We start from the raw sequence: 19519 nt of genomic DNA on the forward strand, positions 1-19519 counted from the left end.
CATTTGGCTCTCATTGTTTTCATTTGAGAATGTGACGCTTGATTCTGATGTTCAGGCTGTGAGGACGACTCCTGATGTAGGCAAATTGCGCGCGCACACACACACACACACACACACACACACGTGCAAAGAGGGAAATAATGTTGACAGGCTCTGAGGAATCCCAAGTTTTGCGGAAGCAGATTTTAAGTAGGCATTGAAAAGAGTACAACAGGGACACCTTCCTGGTGTCTCTAGGCAGGGAGTACCGAAGTGTAGCAGCTTCCATGCTAAAAGGTAGATTTCTTCCAATGCAGAAGGAGTATTACATGGCACCTGTAGCAGTGCCAGTTCTGCAGATCGAAGCAGTCAAGTGGGCATATATGAAATGAGATGTTAGAAGAAGCAGGTTCCACCCACCCCTCCAATCCTCTCTATATGCACACTGAACTTAATGGGAATTATTTCTAAACAGGCATTAAGGAAAACATAAAACGGTTCTGTTAATTGGGAGAGGGTTAGGAGTTGGAGAGGGAAGAGGATCAATATCATATATGGTTGTGGAAAAACATCCCCCCCATACACATTGTGTCCGTTTAAGATAGCTGCAACTATCCTGCGTTTCTGTGCTTGGCTAAAACTTTCAGTTTGCTGCCATCTGGCGGTTGCTTGTTTGCTATTCCAAGGGTTTGGTTTTGGGGAGCATCCAAGTAGATCTTAGGGCCTCTTCCATATCTGTGTTTTTCCCCCCAGGAGGACGTTCCATCTTAGCTGATGGAATATGAGTTTATTTTGCAGTCATTACCATGAGTTAAGGCAGTACTTTCAGGAGCCGCCATGACTGCGAAAATTGTTGGAAACCGTTCCCGTATAACTCTGGTTGACGTTGGAGATTTATTCACTGAACACCTCACCCCCACCCCCGTCAACGTGAACTTGCAGCTTTCCGTGAAGGAGGAAGGTTGTATGTTTCAAAGCAGTTTAATACATTATTAAAAACAACAAAACAACAACAACAACAACAACAACAACAACAACAACAACTCATCCTGAAGTCCAGAGAAATGAAAAGAAAAAAGGTGGTAACAGTAATGCTTGATTGTTGTATTTTAATATTCTGTTGGAAGCCTCCCAGAGTGGCTGGGGAAACCCAGCCAGATGGGCGGGGTAAAATATATTATTATTATTATTATTATTATTATTATTATTATTATTATTATTTGTCTCATCCCACTCTTCAATTCCTACAGTAGTGTGACTGGATTATAGACTCTCTTGGAACACATTTAACTTTTAAAATAAGTTCAGCATTCATGCTTCTTGGGAAATCATAACTTTATAAAGACAATGCCTCTTCCCCAGTCACACCACCATCTCTCAGGGTACCTTACAAGGAGGCTGTGATGCTTTTTTCTATTTTTGGTTTCTAATTAATAACAGCAATGCATGTGTTGTCAGGGGGGTGATACCCGCAATCACTTGTTATTATTGCTGTTTGTAGCAAGTGCATAGTTGCCTAAAATGTGGAATTCCTCCCATCCCTCCTCCATGGTCTCCCCCGCCTTGCAAAGAAGAATATTGTGCACCAAATTAAGGCCAGTATGTTCAGAACTGAACCAGAGGGATATCTACTTAACCAAATGTGCCAGAGATCTTAGAAGATCAGCATTGCAACCTCCAAAATGCAAAATAATACACATGCATTGTTTGTTTGTTTGCTTGCTTGTTTTGTTTGTCTGTTTGTTGAATTTCTATCCTGCCCTTCTTCCTGCAAACAGTCCAGGGCAGATTAAAACAATGACAATTAAAAACATCTCAGAACAGTTACAGTCAAAACTATTCCAATAGCAAATACAATTTAAACCATTCTAAAAGCAGTACTTACCATGAATGCTTGCAATGCTGTTGTGCCTCGTTGGCCTGTAATTTGCTTCTTTGGTGGTTATGGTAGTGATCTTTGTTAAAATGTTTGCCTCCTAGACAGGAAACTGCCATATTACCAAGTCAGATCAATTGGTCCAACTAGCTCAGGATCACCTACCCTGTCTGTGGCTTTCCAGGCTGCCAGGCAGGGGGTCCTCCCAGCCCTACATCAGCTGCAGATGGCACCTGGGATCTTCTGCATGCACCGTGGATGTCCTACCTCTGAAGTCAGAAGCCTTCATCAGATATTTTGTATACAGAGGGTATGTGTGGATGGATGGATGGATGGATGGATGGATGGATGGATGGATGGATGGGGCATCCATGTTCTACCCCCCACAAAAATGGAATCTTATAGTCATGGAGCAACAGTGTAAATAACTGTGTTTAAATATAAACATAGAATATTAAAATCTCATATTAGGACCCAGCAAGATGACACACTTTCCAAGGTACATGCATCCATCCCAAATATTTCATGGCTTTTAATAAAAAGTTTGTTAGCATGTGAAATGACTGGGGCAGGGGGTACTCTCTTACTGTGAAGAAATATGACTGTGCAAGACCATTGACCAGCTGCATCTGCTATGCTGTTTTGCCCATCAAAGCCAGTTTCCACCATCTTTGGTACCACCGATGAAGCTCAGGTGAGTGATGGGAGTCTTTTTGGATGGCTTTGAGAAGTTTGATGAAATCTCCTGCTGGACTTGCTTTCTCTCACCCTCTGTGTCATTGTCTTAGGTACACTAAATCATCCGCTCAGCCTGCTGGACAAATAGTATCCAGGGGAAGTCTTGCATGCATGCAAAGACAGGCTCTGGTGGACTGAGCAGGCAAGATGAATAGTGGGTCCAATGGTAAAGAAGGCAGTTTCTGCAGGTGCTGAAGAGGGAAATGTCGGGCAGATGGGGCTCATCAACCTTCTCCATCTAGGAGAAGGAAAACTCTGATCCTAAACCTCTGCTGCCTTGTGGGATATTTCAGGGAGTAGAAAAGGCTAAGGAGTAAACCCTGCACAAATCCAGAGAGGAGTCCCTAAGATGGTTGGATGGCATCTTGTACGCCTCCTTCCAGCAACTCCTGCATCCAAGCTGGTGCTAGATGTATCGCTCTGCTTTCCTTTGGGCCACTTCAGTGAGGCTGAGAGTAGGGCCTTTCCATCTGAGCAGCCCAGGACCTCCACATGCCCTGCCCAGGTTTACACCATGGAGAGGTCACTCTGGGGTTTGGCTTCATCCACAGAGGCACACTCCATTGTCTTTTGAGATAGACAGGTGCCAACAACAAGAATGTGCAGATTTCATTGCTCACATGTAGCTTGCAAGGAAACTGGGCTTTTCCCATTAAAAACCCTCTCCAGAACCACTTTTCTTCGATTGCACTCTCCTGTTGGTTGGATGCAATACACATAATTTGCTCGTTGGGTTTTGCTCCCTGGCGCCTGAACTGGGAGTGATCAGTCTCCCTCCTACAACAGAACACATTAGAGAGAAAAGCCATCACTTGTGAGACCATTTATTATAGCGCCTCTGTTTTCATTGTCAATGGCCCTGACAGCATTGTTTATTTTGCTTCTGTGCTCAGCACCCATAAATGCATATAGATAAAGCTGTGGAAATGTGTTTGTTTTCCTCTCCTTTGCTGACAGCCAGTCTGGCTCCTGTCTTTGGCTTTTCAACCACGTGAATAGCAAATGGCTCCTTTTCCAGGACTACTTCACAGAAACTATGCATATGTTCCAGACCAGAATTTACTTGTTTGAGCTGCTGTTGTCGTGGCTGGTGGTCAACTTGTGACCCATAGACTTCAAGGGGGTGGGGGGGAAACCCAATATAAAGTTTAACATGGGTAATAACTGAATGTAAAACAATAGTCCTGCTGCACTGGACAAATCCAGCCCAGTGCTCTGCTTCCAACAGTGCTAAGCCTACTGCTTCTGAGCAACTTTCATGTGAGCCATGGAGTCAGCAGTACACATGCAGCCCAGATCTATGTCCTCATAGATCCCAAGGGCTGTTTACTGTGGATTGCAAGTTTTGCACAGTGTCCGCATGACACCCTTATCAGAATTCATTTCCCATTTAATCCAGAGTTACCATTTTCTGTAGGAAATCTGGTAAGTTTTTGTTTTGAAACCCAGTGGAAACAGTACTATCTGGATGACATGGGGAGATTCAGGTTGGCTTTTCAATGATGATGGGAATAGTGTGAACGAGCAGCATTGAATCAACAATAAAAGCCACATGGAAACACCCCAACTAGCCTAAAGCGATGTGGCATCATCAGATTTGACTGCATAGCTCATCTATTCACGAGAAGGACTGAATTCAGTGCTCCTTCATACAGCAGTTTTCTCCATTGGAGAACTTGGATTCAAATTCCCCACCCTTTCCAAATTAGTAATTGGTGCTGACCACGCAAAATATAAATACACTTCTCTTATGGGGGCAGAAAATGATACCAAAAGCATGATTGCCTTTTAGTGGTTCTGTGTAAGATACAAGCAAAACAACTCCTTTGGAAGTAAACTGAATCATTGCGGGACCATTGAAAGACAGATAGATTGTTAATGTTAATGTGTGTTCATTATGAGATAATTTTCCATTGATTGATAAACATGTTCCATGAATATCTCCTTGATATCAGGGTCATAAACTGAAACCTGCTTATTAGATGAAATGTGCAGCTGGAAGTTACCACATGGGTTTCTAATCCTTCTCCCAATCTAGTGCCTTCCCGATGTTTTTAATCACAACCCTCGTCATCCCTGGCTGGGTCTGACAAGAGTTGTAGTGCAAAACGTCTGGAGGGCAGCAGGTTAGAGAAGGTTGGCCTTGAGCCAGTGGTGCACTCTGGGTAGAACCTTGGGCTAGAAATCAGCGCACCACTGTCTGAGTCATATGTTATGAGTAGCATGGCCAGATCATGGGATAAGTCCATGTCAGTGTTGTCAAACCATGGTGACATATGCAGCTGAAGTGGAAACTTCCAACATGAGTCACTGATCCTGTTGTTTCAGTGCTCTGGGGGTTGTTGTGAAAATGTGCAAGAGGAATTGTTAACCCTCCATATCCCGATAAGCAGCAGTGATTCTAATGCTGACTTGATTGCTGGCAGGAGGGCTTCTGTTCTCAGAGATAACCCAGCTGCAGGTTAATTACTGTGCTTGCCTGCTGGCCTAGATCATGAGACACCCAAGCCAGGTGAAGGTAATTGCAGTAAAGCCAGGTGAAGGTAGCTTACAAAAATCATAGGGCCTGAACCAGAGAGAGAGGAGCTTTGATGCAGGCCTAAACTGAAATAAGTGCCTCATAGCCTGGCCAGACAGGTCTTCACTGCTACCTTCCTGGGGCTCCCAGCAGCTGAAATGAAGATTGAAGTTTGGTTAGTATTCTATCTTTGTATGAAGGGGGCTTGTTGTTTGCCTGGTATCCTTGTGTAAAGGAAGGCTTGTTGCTTGCCTGGTACCATTTTGTAAAGGAGGGCCTGGTATGTTAATTTTGTGTCTAGGTATGTTAGGCTATTTGATTCTTGTGTCAAGTGTAAAGGAGAGGATCTGTATCATTGCGTGTGATGAAGCCTGCTGCTCAGTAATTCCAGGCTGCCTTCACTACTTGTGTTTTGCGTTTGCTTCAGAGAACCCTTCTGTACAAAGAAATTGGTACATTTATTTTAACACTGAGGTAGGATGCAAATGTAATCGACTGATGCCGTGTTTTCTGTATTAGCTTCATTCTCTATAGTTGAAAAAAGCATTCCTTCAGAGAGTCTGTTGGATGCTGAACGTTCCGCCAGCTGCAAGGAGGGGGAGGTTCAAAATCCATTTTCTTGGTGTAATTTGTGTAGCTTTGCTAAATGTGTTGCTATTTTCTGCCCGGCTCTGACACAGGGACAATAAAGCGAGCCTGCCATGGAAATTAGGAGCAGGCCTAGAGTCTTGTAGGAAGTAATGCAGTGCAACACAAAAGAGGCCATAAATCAGCTGGAAACAACCACTTGGTACTAATGGCTCATTTGTTTGGACTTATCTTTTGATGGTGGCCGCCTTCTGCTGAGATGAGGGCCAGGAGAATAATGTCTGCCAAAGGGTATATTTAAAGCAAGCCAATAATGAGAGCCACTGGCTTGCCATGGAGATTCCACTCGGGAGCCTGCTTTGTAGTCTGAGATCTCTGCAGAGAAAAATCAAACATTTTGGAAAGGCAGCATGCCTTCTCAAGGACCTGTTAGCAACCTTGATAAGTCAGTAGCTATCATTCACGGAAAGAGATTGGTTAGATCCAAACGCATCTGATATTACAGGTTCTGTAGCTTTCATATTGTGAGTCTGAAAGTCGTTCCAATTCTGAAGGTCATTCTGTGAGTCAAAGCATTTGGTCAGACAATAATTTCCTGAGCTTTTTATGCTTCAGGTGAGGGGTTACACCAGCGAGAGCCAGTGTAGTGTAGTGTAGTGGTTAGAATATCGGACTAGGACTTGGGAAAGCAGGGTTCAAATCCATGAAACTTACCAGGTGACCTTGGCCCAATAGGAGTCTCTCAGCCTAACTGAACCACCTCACAGGGTTGTTGTTAAGATAAAATCGAGGTGTGGTATCACCTTGAGCTCCTTGGAAGAACGGTGGGATATAAATATGATTACCGTAATAATTAATTTTACCTTTGAATGTGTATCAAGAAGACAGAATGAGAACCCTGACATGCTAATTTTCTTCAATGTGGACCTTTGTTTTAAAATGCAAGAGATTATATATACAGTGGTACCTCGGGTTACAGATGCTTCAGGTTACAGACGCTTCAGGTTACAGACTCTGCTAACCCAGAAATAGTACCTCGGGTTAAGAACTTTGCTTCAGGATGAGAACAGAAATCGTGCGGGAGCGGGAGGTCCCATTAGCTAAAGTGGTACCTCAGGTTAAGAACAGTTTCAGGTTAAGAACAGACCTCCAGAACTAATTAAGTTCTTAACCTGAAGTACCACTGTAATGTAAGTATTTGCATGCAGTTTTGGCTAATGTACACATTTTTAAAATCAATTTTCCCCCAATACACATTTTTGTTATTTTCACAAATGTAGGCACACTTTCCCCTAATACAGTGGTACCTCGGTTTATGAACACAATTGGTTCCGGAAGTCTGTTCATAAACTGAAGCATTCATAAACTGAAGCGAACTTTCCCACTGAAAGTAATGGAAACTGAGTTAATCTGTTCCAGATGGTCGGCGGAGTACTTAAACTGAAGCGTTCATAAACTGAAGCGAACTTTTCCATTGAAAGTAATGGAAAGTTGATTAATCCATTCCAGACGGGTCCGTGGACTACTCAACCTGAAGCGTACTTAACCCAAAGCATGGGTGTAATTGGTTCCGGAAGTCTGTTTATAAACTGAAGCGTTCATAAACTGAAGCGAACTTTCCCATTGAAAGTAATGGAAAGTGAATTAATCCGTTCCAGATGGGTCCGCGGCGTTCGTAAACCGAAAATTCGTAAACTGAGGTGTTCATAAACCGAGGTTCCACTGTATACACAAACTGCCCAAGAGCTGAGCTGAATCTCATCTATAAGCTATTATAGGAAAGCAATCCCATTTTCACCTCACTTTTGCTTTGTAATGCTACTTTCATGCACCTCAAAGAACTGGATGAATGCAATCTTGCAGACTGTCATGCCAAAGACATTATGTGTGAGCCATGTGTTTACCATTTCCAAATGCCATTCTCCTTCCCCAAGGGGTGAAAAGATCACAGAAATGGGGTAAATTGCACATACCTATTTGGAACACTGCAAAAAGGTCAGCCTGTTCTCTCTCCCTAAAAAGGTTTAAAATACAGGATCACTTGCAAAATTCTGACCTAGAGGCATTCTTCTATATTCTGCGAAACATTGATGGCGGCTGTTTAAATATGCTGGAATAAAACAGAATGGTTCATATGCGAACCTTTGGCACATAGCAAAGCAGTTCCTTCAGGCAGTGTTGATCTTCTAGAGTGCAAGCTGGGTCTAAACATGATAATTCCATTGGCGTTGTGAGAATGATGTGTCTCATTTCTGAAACCTGTCCAATGGCTGTTTATTCACAGTGAGCTGATTTATTTGCAGTGATTTGGAGCTGATTGCTTTCTGGTGACAAATACACCGCTACTAGCCTCTTTCTACTATGTAAATGTCATTTGTCATTGTAGCAGTCTACCTCGCTCATTCCTATAGTGCTGCCCTTTGTGTTTTCTGGTAACGATGCTGGTGAAGTTAGCAAGAAATAGACACATCATTTGAATTGCCACCATTCATCAAACTTGTTCTTAATAGTCCAGTACCTTTACTCCAGGGTGGGAAACCTGTGGCCCTCCATATCATAGAATCATAGAGTTGGAAGGTACCCTGAGGATCATCTAGTCCAACCCCCTGCAATGCAGGAATATGCAGCCATCCCATATGGGGATCAAACCTGCAACCTTGGCATTATCGGCACCACACTCCTTGTTGGACGTCAACTTCCATCACCCCCAGCCAGCGTAGCCAAAGGTCCCCTATCCCTTTCTTATCTGGAAAGTCTTAATTCTGTTTGCAATTAATGATAAGGCGTATTCCAAGCTGATGTTCTGGGTTTGCCTGTGCTGCTGTCATTCATCAAACCGGAATGGCCAAGGTCATATCCGCTATTGGCATTTGGCTCATAACTTTATTACTTCAACCCCTTCCTTGAGCTTGCTGAGGAACTGCCCCCCCCCTTCCTGCATTTTATTCTGCTCTTGGTATTTACCGTTAGTTTGTTTTTTGGGGTGGCCTCCCAGTCTGAAGCCTGCTCTTTTCATTCATGCTTTCCCCCAATTACTGCCAAAAGGCTCCATTTCCACCATTTTGGAAAGGGTGAGGCTTCCCACCCCACTGACCTTGTCCACAATTGCTCAGCTCTCAACATACTGTGTCCAACAGAGCAATTCCAATGAACAAGGGCCATGGGTAGTTCTGATGCAGCTGTATGCTGTACTCTACCAAATATTAAATGAAGTAATATTTTAATGACTAAAATGTTTATAAGATACAGTGGTGCCCCGCTTAACGAACGCCCTGTAAGACGAAATTCTCGCTTAAAGAAAGGATTTTTCTAGCGGAGGTTGCCTCGCTAGACAAATTCGTTTTACGAAAAATTCATCTAGTGAATCGCAGTTTCCCATAGGAATGCATTGAAATTCAATTAATGTGTTCCTATGGGCAATTTTTTTTAAAAAAATAAAAATAAATGCATTCCTATGGGATTCGCTAGACAAATTTTTCGTTATGAGAATAGAGCCGTGGAACGAATTAAATTCGTCTAGCGAGGCACCACTGTATAGGAGAAGAACATTGAGGATGCCCTTGGCTGTGAGGAGTTGACATTTGAGGAAAGTGGGATATTTTCTCTCTGAGTTCTTAGAACAGCTGAGTGATGAGCTTTTAGGCAGAGAAGGGGTCTGCCACCAGAGGTTTCCTTGTTGCAGTGGCAGAGAGCTCTGTGGCATTAATCCACAGCTGTGGGAAATGACATGCGCTGGGCTGAGGGCAGCCTTGGATCTGCAGCATCCCAAGTTTGCTTGCTCCTCTGATGCATAGACAGACAGACACAAGTAGAATAATTATATCAGTCCCGGAGCTGTTGTAGCTGTTTTCAATCACATTGGGGGACAAAAGGATAGATTTTTGAAATGACAACCAACTTAATTAGCAATTCATAGTTAATGGGATAGCAAAAGTTGCTGTTTGATTGTATGCGGCTAGGGGCTACTCATGAAATCTCTTGCACTCTGTGGGATCATGTGAAATTTCAGCAAGATCTTGCTGAAATTGGTGCCACTTCTCTGCTTAGGGAGCTTCTGCCACCTGAGGTGGTTGCTTCACTCCTTTTCCTGGGTGGCCCCATACTGTACTGAGTGTAGGAACATGCTGCCCTGTCCACTCCAGCCTCCTTCACAGACCATGTGCACCTCCTCCTGTGGGCCGTTTTGACAACAGTTGTGGACACCTACCTGTCAATCACCTAACATCTAAGGATGAATCAGCAGACTTAAACTATGCTGCTAGTTGATCCTTTGCACGTGTGACTTGTCATCCTTTCTAAAGAGATGACTAAAAATCTGCACATAGTATTTATCACAGTTGATTTACGCAGAAGCTGTGGTATCCATTTGCTCCATTCTTCATGATTCACCTTCTGCTGAAGCAGATGTTTTCAACGGGTCACCCGCCATGACTCATCTCTTGTGCCTGAAGGGAGTCGCAACTAATACAGCAACAGATAAGTTAATTTTCCCCCTCCCCCTTTTAATTACCAACATGAGCACCAGAGTTTATTTGCTACTTTATTGCTTCTTATCCTAAGATCAATTTATCAATCTATTTGTAAAATATGTGTCTACAGGATTGGCCGTGCTTTCATTAACATCTTTCCCCTTATTATTAATTAATATATAGCTAAGAACAATGATGTTCTCATTAATCAGATGTGGCAAAAAATTTTGTTTGGCTACAGGAACATGACAAACGAACATATGAAACTGCCTTCTACAAAGGATGACACTAGTCCAGTATTTTTTGTCCTCTGATTTGGCTCTCCAAAATCTCAGGCCTCTCCCACACCTTTTAACTGGAGATGGAATATCTTGAGTAGTATATTCAAAGCATCTGCCACTGAGCTATGACCTCTCTCTCTTTCTAGTGTCTTGGGACAAGGATTCTGTCTAAGTACCCCTGCACATGTTGACTCCCATTTACTTCCTACCATTGGTGATTGCAGACAGGTACTCTTGCCAACCAGTACATATATTCTGGATTAGATCTTTTGATATTTGCCCTGCTGCCCTCTCTTTCAAAAGCATCGGAGCACCTGACCCTCTCTCAAAGTTTTTTTTTGTTTTTTGTTTTAAAGTTGGTTTTGCTTACGCTTCTGTAACTATGCGGTAGTTTTTCCACACAATAATACCTTGGAAGACAGGAGTGCCTGGCGTGCTATGGTCCATGGGGTCACGAAGAGTCAGACACGACTAAATGACTAAACAACAACAAATACCTTTTCACAGAGAACAGTGCAAGTGTGATTCTAATGTCAATGCTTCTAAGGCAGGCATCCCCAAACTGCGGCCCTTCAGATGTTTTGGCCTACAACTCCCATGATCCCTAGCTAACAGGACCAGTGGTCAGGGATGGAGGGCTGAAGTTTGGGGATGCCTGTTCTAAGGTATCTTATGTTATAAGCCCGAAAAATCATGGAAAAGAAGAAATATCTGCCTGTGGGATCATGCACATTTTGTGGGTTAACTCTTGGGATTTATGCACAGAAGGGAATGTCTTCAGTTTGCCCGTCAAGTTCATCTTCATAAGAGAGTTACCATCTGGATAGCTCAGTTGCTTAGAGCATGATGCTGATAATGCCAAGGTTGCAGGTTCGATCCCCATATGGGACACCTGCATATTCCTGAATTGCAGAGGGTTGGACTAGATGGTCCTCAGGGTCTCTTCCAACTCTATGAATTATCTATGTCAGAACAATTGGCAAACAACTAAACAAAACACACACATGACATCATTCCTGGAATATAACCACGCCTAGCAAGTATTGCACTGAATTTGCTACCAATTAGATAACATGAAGATCCATTCTTTTATGAACGGAAAACAATAAACAGTGTCTTTTGTTTCCCATACTTTAAATTAAATAACCAAATTCAATTCTTGGTTATGCAGAGGTAATTATGATAGTAGTAGTAGTAATAATAATAATAACAACGTGTAGAGGTTGCTAAGTTTGCCATTTTGCACCTAAATCAGCCCTGCTAAACTTGTACCAAAAAAAGGCATACAATTAGTGCTACATTTAACACTTGTACATTTTTATTTAATTAAATCAGCCATTGTACACGTTGCAGCTATGTATTGTTAGTGTTGTTGTTTTGTTTTGTCTTTTTAAAAATCTTTTTAACTAATACATGCCCTCATAGATATATTCAGTTAGTGTTATCACCATGGGAACAAGATGCTGACTCATCAACTTAAAATCACTTCTTCTCACAGTATTCAAGTTCTCTGATAACACAGCAAAAAATCAAAACCGATAAAGGAGAATAGCCATTATGCTGTTACACAGAACACCATCTGCACCGCAAAGTACACAACAGAAATGCGTTTCTTTTAGAGCCCCAGTCTTGAAGGTCAACCAGTGATGTTCTTGACAATGAGAAATGAGCTATTGTGTGTCCTGAAATGGGTCTCCTTCCATTTTGGCAGTCACAAGTGCTTGCCAACCAAAAAAAAAAATGCTAGAATGACACTTTGGGTAGCTTTCTTAGCAGGCAGCCAAACCCCCTAAAACATTTCCTTTCTCTCCACATGGTTTGTTAAATGAGGAGGTGTCATTTGTAACATTTATTTTCGGTATTCTGAGCACTGAGTCGATTATTATTATTTTTTTACAAGAAGGAAAATCTGGCTAGGTTTTGAAAAATATCAACCTTGAAGGACTTGACTCATCCTTGTTGAATATACTTTGTCTTTATCAAATAACTGATTCAAAATGTATATCATTTTATATGTATATATATAATATATATAATTACATATATATGTTAAAATGCAACAGAGCTCCAGACCACTATTAGAATTAGGTACAGACCACAGAATAATTCCAGAGTCGCATATGCCCTTCTTGGAAAAATCAAAGTGCAGACATTTACATGATGATTCCTGGAAGTTGGTTAAGAAATATAAATAAAACGACGACAAAAAAACAAATGCCCAATGGATTCATATCCCTCCATAAGCAAATCTCTGAAGAACAATCTCAAATGGAAGGTTAAGCTCCGCTCACTCAGTGCTGAGAGAGATAAGCTGTTACATGGTTACAAGAGAGTTGAGTTTGTATTTCCAATGCCACATGCATGTGCCAGGTTAAGAGACAGTCTTGATAGAATGTGATAAATTTAGAGTAACCCTTCTCAAGAGTGGGAAAGGATTTTTTTCCCCTTATCAAGTTATCTACAGTGCAGTGGCCAGCAGGAATAACCACCAATAAGACAGTGTGGTTTGCTAAAGCAGTGATGGAAACAGGAAATTGCAGGATTTAGAGCTTTTTTTTTTTGTAATGCACTTTGCCTCTTGTTCCAGTCTTAAAAGATTTGAATACAGTATGCAAATGTGCCACAGATATAGCTGCTAGCAAGTTATACCTAACTGGGTATTTATTTTTCTTCAGGAAATCTTTAGGTGGCTTCCCAGGAGTCATAAAGCAGGGGGGGGGCTGCAGTCAGCTGGCAACAGCTGGAGTTTGAGGTTTCGGCCTGACTCTCAGAAACTTTCAAGTCAAGGAGATCACCAAACTGGAAGTCCTATAAACATGGGAGGCCTGGCATGCTTCCTTCTCAGTAGATCCATGTTGTATATTCAATGGAAGAGTAATTAATCGCTCTTCAACAGTTTCAACAGACCGTGTAGTTCTCGATCCTAAAAGTAGTCATGAAAGGCAGTGTTTCTTTCTTTCAGTCTTGTGAGTCCAAGCACTTTAGCTATTTACATGTTAATGTTAGCATCCCTTTTTTTAAAAAAAAATATGCACATACATTGTGATTTGAAGAGGCCTGTGGAAGAAGCTATGTTTTTACTGATCGGATGCAGAAGCAAAGGAACAACAAAGATGGCAATCTTGACAGGTTTCCAGTATAGCACAAAGTCAATGACTTTTAGTAGACAAACCATCCCAAATGAAGGATGCTATCTTTGGTCACAAATTATCTTACAGATATTTGAAAAGAAAAGAAAACCAACCCTACACTATATGCCAAGTTGAAATGTTAGTGTCCTCTAGTGATTATGTTATGTCACCTACAGCAAAAGAAGAAAGTGAATTCTGGATATTGAATGGATATGTGTGTTGGTCTGTGGGTGAGATTTTAGCAGCATCTCATTTGGCCTCTCTCTTCCACTCATCTTTGCAGAAATGTCTCAGTAGTTGCTGGAGGTCATGCTGAAGGTCATCCCGGGGTAGTGCTTCTGGTGTGTCCTCCAGCAGTTCCACATGAATACGGTTTCCATACTGGTCCTTAACCACAGTCCTCTTCTGGGTACTGGCTTTACTCATTGTTGTCCTGCAGGGAAATGAAGGGTAAAGAGTGAGCAATTGTAGCATATGCTAAAAAGGAAATGCAATTTCCCTTTTCTAATAATAATGTTTTTGAGACATAATAGGTCCAATGAAATTGACTGCAGCAGGGATATGGATGTGAGCTGCCTTAACTATTCCTACAGAAAGGTGGAATATAACAATAAATGATTATTATTGATACTGGTGCTAATAATACCACCCATGAAAGCTCGTACCACAACATATTTTTTTAACTTCAAATGAACAAAATTGATCATTTGTTTTGTTTTGTTTGTAACATGGTAAGATGTCCACCTTCTAGAACTGGGCCTTAAAAACACATGCTTCCATGCACAGCCATTAAAAGAGCTTCAAATAACCATGCAGGCCTTTTCAGGGTGCTTAACCTAGCATGATGATAATTAAATCATGTTTGTTAAATATTTCTACTGCATCTTCTCTCAATGCTGATTTACCTTCACCAGTTAAGAGCCATGCTATCCTTGGTTGTGAACCGCTTAATACTTTTCTCTCACACCTTCCACTAATCACAGAAAAGAGCTTACATGGTAGATTGTATTCACTCTACCATTTTGTCTTCTTGACTAGACTAACTCCAAAATTTATAATATACTTGCACTTAAAAAGTACTTAGTTAGAACTGTCAACTGTCCCCAGACATGGAGTAAGGGCACAAGATGCAGCCACCTTGCTGACATAAGCCCATCTGCCTTGACTCAGTGCCTGGATGAGAAGTCACTGGGGAAACCCATATATATGTAACTTTGAGACCATTATGGAGGAAAGGTGGGAGATAAATATACTATTTTCAAAAAACTGGAAATGTCATCATTTTGCAAAAACTGTGACCACTAGCCTGTTTAGGGTAGAATGCATGCTTTCCTCCTCTTTGTGAACAAGGCAGCAATCCCTTGTCACATTGGTGTTTCAAGGATTTGGAATAAATGCGTTTATCCAGCAACATGAATTTTTGGCATATATTTGTAGCATGGCTAGTGACAACTGTGGGGGTGGGGACTGGTTCAGGAACTGATCTGTACCAACTTGTTCTGGAGACAGTTTTGACCTTTGAAAAGGTAGTTCATGGTTTACGACTGTTTCCAGCCATCCTCTTAAATCTGCTTTGGTAAATATCACAGTGACATCAAAGAGAACAGATTGTTAAATGGGGTTTGTCTAGTGAATGTGGGTGGTAAACATTTCTATTTTTTATTTTATTTTTTGAGAAGGGAGCTATGAGAAATGTCGTCACCTCTGTCTTCTAAGACTTTCTAAAGTACACGAACCGAAACAGTTTCTGTCATTTGTTACTTTAATCTTGGATGGGGGATCTGTTTGCTTGTTATTTCCCGGGGAGCTGCCTTCATCTAGTATGGGCATCTACACATCTTCTTCCTCATGGAAGAGACAAAGAAATGAATGGACCATGCTGTGCTGGATTTTCTTTGAATGAGGCATCTCCCTAACCAGCTAACGTACCCCCCACTCCCTTATTGCTTTATTAAAGGGTTTCTTTATTTACGCAACTAAACCATTCCTTGGTCCCATTATGTATAGTCTTAAAAGTAGCCAAGATGCCACATAGTCAGTCTTGACTATTGTCATGGTGAAGTCATATGTGGGAAACATGATGGCGCCACCCATGTTAAGCCAGTGTATGATATCATAAAATGGAAAACAAAGGGGGAAGAAACTTGGGGGGGAAGCAAACCACCATGTAATCCCAACCATGTCTACTCAAAAGTAAGCCCTATTGAATTCAGTGTTTACTCTCAGGTAATCTGAGTTAGGCTATAGCTTAACAGAAATTACAAAACAGCAATAAAAATGTGGATTATGAAATAAGTAGAGAGAATACATCATGGCTGCCTTATCCCAGCATCTACTCATGTTTCCTCTAACCATGACATCTGAGCCAAAGTGCTGAGATACTAGGGCAAGTCAGCCTCAGAACATTTGACTATGGAACACTGGAGTAGCCGTTTTGGTTGTACAATTAGTTCTACATTAACTAAAAAATAAGGGTATTAATAACTCCCCACCCCACCCCCAAGTGGAAACAGTATTTGAAGGCTCTGCTTGCAATTTGGCTGAAGCCAAACTTCTCCCTCATTCACTTAGAATGGCAATGGCGCCCACCTGAGAGGTGCCGGAACTAAGTCACAGCTGGAAAAAAAGCATTGGCTGAAGCCCTGAACAGAACCACCCCTCTTGCCCCCTGGCTAGGCATGCAGTGCAGCCCCACTTGTCTGTCTGGAAGGCAAAGTGGAAGCTTGAGAAGACAAATTTCCTCTTCTGAACCTATTTTTAGTGACGCTTCAGTTGTGTTTGTTGCAGAGTAAAAGGTCAAGCATAGAGTTCTGGTGAACATATTTCTGGAGATCAAAGCATGTAAAATTGACTTAGTGACTCCGAACCAAAATGTGAGTGATTTTTCAGCCTACATGTGCAGGTATGTGACTGAATCATACCTGCAAATTAGTGACAGTCTAGAAGTGGCCTTGGTGTCGATCACTTAATATTTTCAAGAAAAGCTTAAGGTAATGAGATTCAAAGCTGATATTATTTCACTTCCCACACAATTTCTGTTAGTTTGTTAATCATTTGCCATTAAGAAGTTCACTGCCATGCCAACCCAAACCTTTTAATAACTGAGCCATCCTCTTTCATGACCTCTTTCTCTACTAAAGGAGGGACTTCAATTTTCATTTTGTTACCTGCATAGTTCAGGGCCTAAAGTGAAACAAGAAACAGAACCATACCACAAGGGACTTTAAAGCACAGCTTAAATATTCCAACCTGCTGAAATGCTGGAGGAAGTCCAAAGCCAACGAGAAAAAGAAAAGTTAGCCAAAAACCAAACAACCAACCAAACAACCACCCACTTCAGTTTTTGCTAATGTAAAATATCTTGTCATTGAGTGCCCATGGATTCAAATTCATCACATTTTGACTGTCTAAAATATATAGGAGTCTTCTGTACTTACTGTGAATTTTGAAGAGTCACAACTGAATCTACATCTCTCTGCCACTGCTAGAAAAATGCATTATTTCCAGTAGCTATAGATGAACTTCACAGTCCTGCTCCAGAATACCAGAATTCCAAAAACTGGATTTTTGCACTCTTTCCCCCACCCCCGGTGTTATAAATTTCCAGCTCTCACCCCAGGACTAGTCCTAGATTATTGAAGCCAGAACCTGCCTTTGCACTTATGAGAATCGGGGAACATTTGGCAGTTCTGAAATTGGCAGGTCTTCCCAGGAAACCCATATAATCAAGACATACAACGTCTATCAGGGTTAGGGACCTGTGGCCCTCCAGACATTGCTGGACTAGAGCTGTTATCAGCCATAGCCAACATGGCTGATGGGCTAGGGATGATGGGAGTTGTGGTCTTCTGGGACAGAGGCTCTACATCCCTTGCCTTTATTTATTTATTTTAAATTTTATATACTGCATAATCAATCTAATCTCAGATATCTAATCTGTGAATGTGGAACATCCATAAAACAGCATAAAAATCCTTAGTCAACATATGGACAGTGGACCATGATAACCAATTAAAATGGCCAAACTACCCCAGGGTATCAGAGCTACTTTGGACATTTTGCGTCATTCTGCCAAGCGGCAAAGATGATTTTGCCCTAAATCAGATCTAGATTATGTATTGTAGAATGCATGATAAAGTAAACTTTGGCATCTACTGAATGTCTTGTGTGATTTTCAACAGCAGGAGCACCCCTATAGCTTGTTGGTTTCCAGAGCATTCTTCTTTGAATCAGTTTACAGGCAATTTATGGGGTGAATGGTAGGCTTGAGTACTTGATGGAAATTAATTACACCGCTAATGTAATTAATTTTCAGTGTCTCACCAGACTAAGGTGAACCCATTCTCGTAGGTCGCAATGAATATGAGCTTGTGTGACAGTGTGAAGAAGTACTGCAGTGATAAAAGGAATGTGAATGTCTTTCTATGCCACCATTTTGACAGAAGGAAAAATGTAAATTTTAAGTGTGAAAGGAACATCTAATGAGAGTACTGGAAATTACTGAGTTGGAGATATTGAGAGTGTACTTCTGGTGAGAAGCCTCCTGGATTGTTTCCTGAGTTTGGTTAATGAGTATTTTGTGGGCGGAGGGTCTCCAGTGAGATGGGAGGGGTCTGCTGCTGCAATAGTTGGAAAGCAGTGCAGATGGAAAGCAGTAGTGATGCCATGGAAGGGTGTTCTGGATAGTTAAACTGAGATATGGTGATGCAATTGGATTAGAATAAAATGTGTTTATATATTTTTTATTCCAATCCTGATTTTCCTGCAGAGGACCTCAGGGTCTTCCTCCCAGTGGTACCCTACTGAGTCACTAATCAGCTGTACATCTGCTTAGCTTTAAGAATATGGCACCATCAGATGTTCATAGAACATTAACTGGGTCTCATCAGGTGTCTCATACAGGACATTTACAGATATATTATTTTAGTGGTTTTGTGTATTTTCTAATTTGGACTTTTTATTTTGAGTTGCTTTGAACATATTAGAAAGGACAGGTAAACTGTACTTAGAAACAAGACTCCAAATGTACTTCACTGCAGTAAACCACCCCAGGATATGTATATTCTTCTCCCCATATGATTTTACAGTGGTATTCCAGACTGACACTTCCAAAGACATGTCGGAAAGGCAATATTTTTACCTCTTCAAAGTCATCTTTGGCTGAGGGAAGATCAGTTGCTAAGCTAGCATCTCCATGGTGCTTCTCCATTCGCTCCCCATGTACAACCGTAGTCTTCACAACTTTGCTGACCTTGCGGCCTTCCACTGGTTCAGACTGAAATTCTGAGGCACTCAGTACACTTGGCTCAGAAAAGGTCACCTGGTGAAGAAAGGTTTCATGGATAAGTTGTGTGGTTGTGAGCACACACTACTAAGGAGAGCTCAAAGCAAGGATTGCTTAGTTAACGCCTTAAATGAATGATACTGAGTTTTGGCTTATCATTCTAAGTGAACGTAATACATAAATTAAATTTAAAGATATGCTCAACTCGTCTCGGTTGCAAAATTTTGCAAGAAATCAATGAATCCTAAATTTCCTCCCAAAATTTCTTCCAGAATGTGTAATCGGATTACTATAGGAATTCAGATGGTCTTAGCTTGATGTACACATCATAAATCATATGGCAAACTCCTTCCAAATGAAAACCTCAATTCCTGCAGTTTCACTACACAAGGTGTAAATGCTTTGTGACCTTTCTATCTGTACTTCCCCCTCTGAATCTGACTGTTGCCAAGTAAGCAGTTCTCTGCATGTTGCAGAAATGGCTTTGGACCCTGTCTAATGTGAGTACCTTGAATTTAGAAGTAGACCAGTCAGCTGAAGATCCCATTAGCAGAGCACCCATATGCTATCCTGTTCAGCTGGGGCTTGGGCCAAGAGGTAGGTTTCTTTAAGTAGTCAAAGGCCTGGGCAGTTCCTACTGAGCTATGGTGAATGT

The 19519-nt window shown here is 41.6% G+C and overlaps 1 protein-coding gene and 1 long non-coding RNA gene across 35 annotated transcripts in view; one reads left to right on the forward strand and one right to left on the reverse strand.

Moving 5' to 3' along the window:
- The first annotated feature begins 4845 nt into the window (after window positions 1-4845).
- The window catches only part of LOC148687375 (uncharacterized), a 36882-nt gene continuing 22208 nt past the window's right edge, over window positions 4846-19519 (forward strand). The window contains exon 1 of the long non-coding RNA XR_015947784.1: window positions 4846-5286. This is a non-coding gene — a long non-coding RNA (uncharacterized LOC148687375). The remainder of the gene's footprint in view (window positions 5287-19519) is intronic.
- The window catches only part of ANK2 (ankyrin 2), a 316546-nt gene continuing 309688 nt past the window's right edge, over window positions 12662-19519 (reverse strand). For 33 of the 34 annotated variants that reach the window (XM_088660406.1, XM_088660416.1, XM_088660409.1 and 30 more), the window contains 3 exons: window positions 18721-18900; window positions 16672-16763; window positions 13474-14013 (listed from right to left, as the gene is read on the reverse strand). In XM_088660406.1, coding sequence (XP_088516532.1) covers window positions 13830-14013; window positions 16672-16763; window positions 18721-18900 — 456 coding nt within the window. In that variant the 3' untranslated portion in view covers window positions 13474-13829. Of the gene's footprint in view, window positions 14014-16671; window positions 16764-18720; window positions 18901-19519 lie in introns of all 34 variants that reach the window. The other variant, XM_088660422.1, reaches the window with a different exon arrangement.

Source organism: Zootoca vivipara, chromosome Z1 (genome assembly GCF_965207765.1).
Source record: "Zootoca vivipara chromosome Z1, rZooViv2.hap1.1, whole genome shotgun sequence".
NCBI lineage: Eukaryota > Metazoa > Chordata > Lepidosauria > Squamata > Lacertidae > Zootoca > Zootoca vivipara.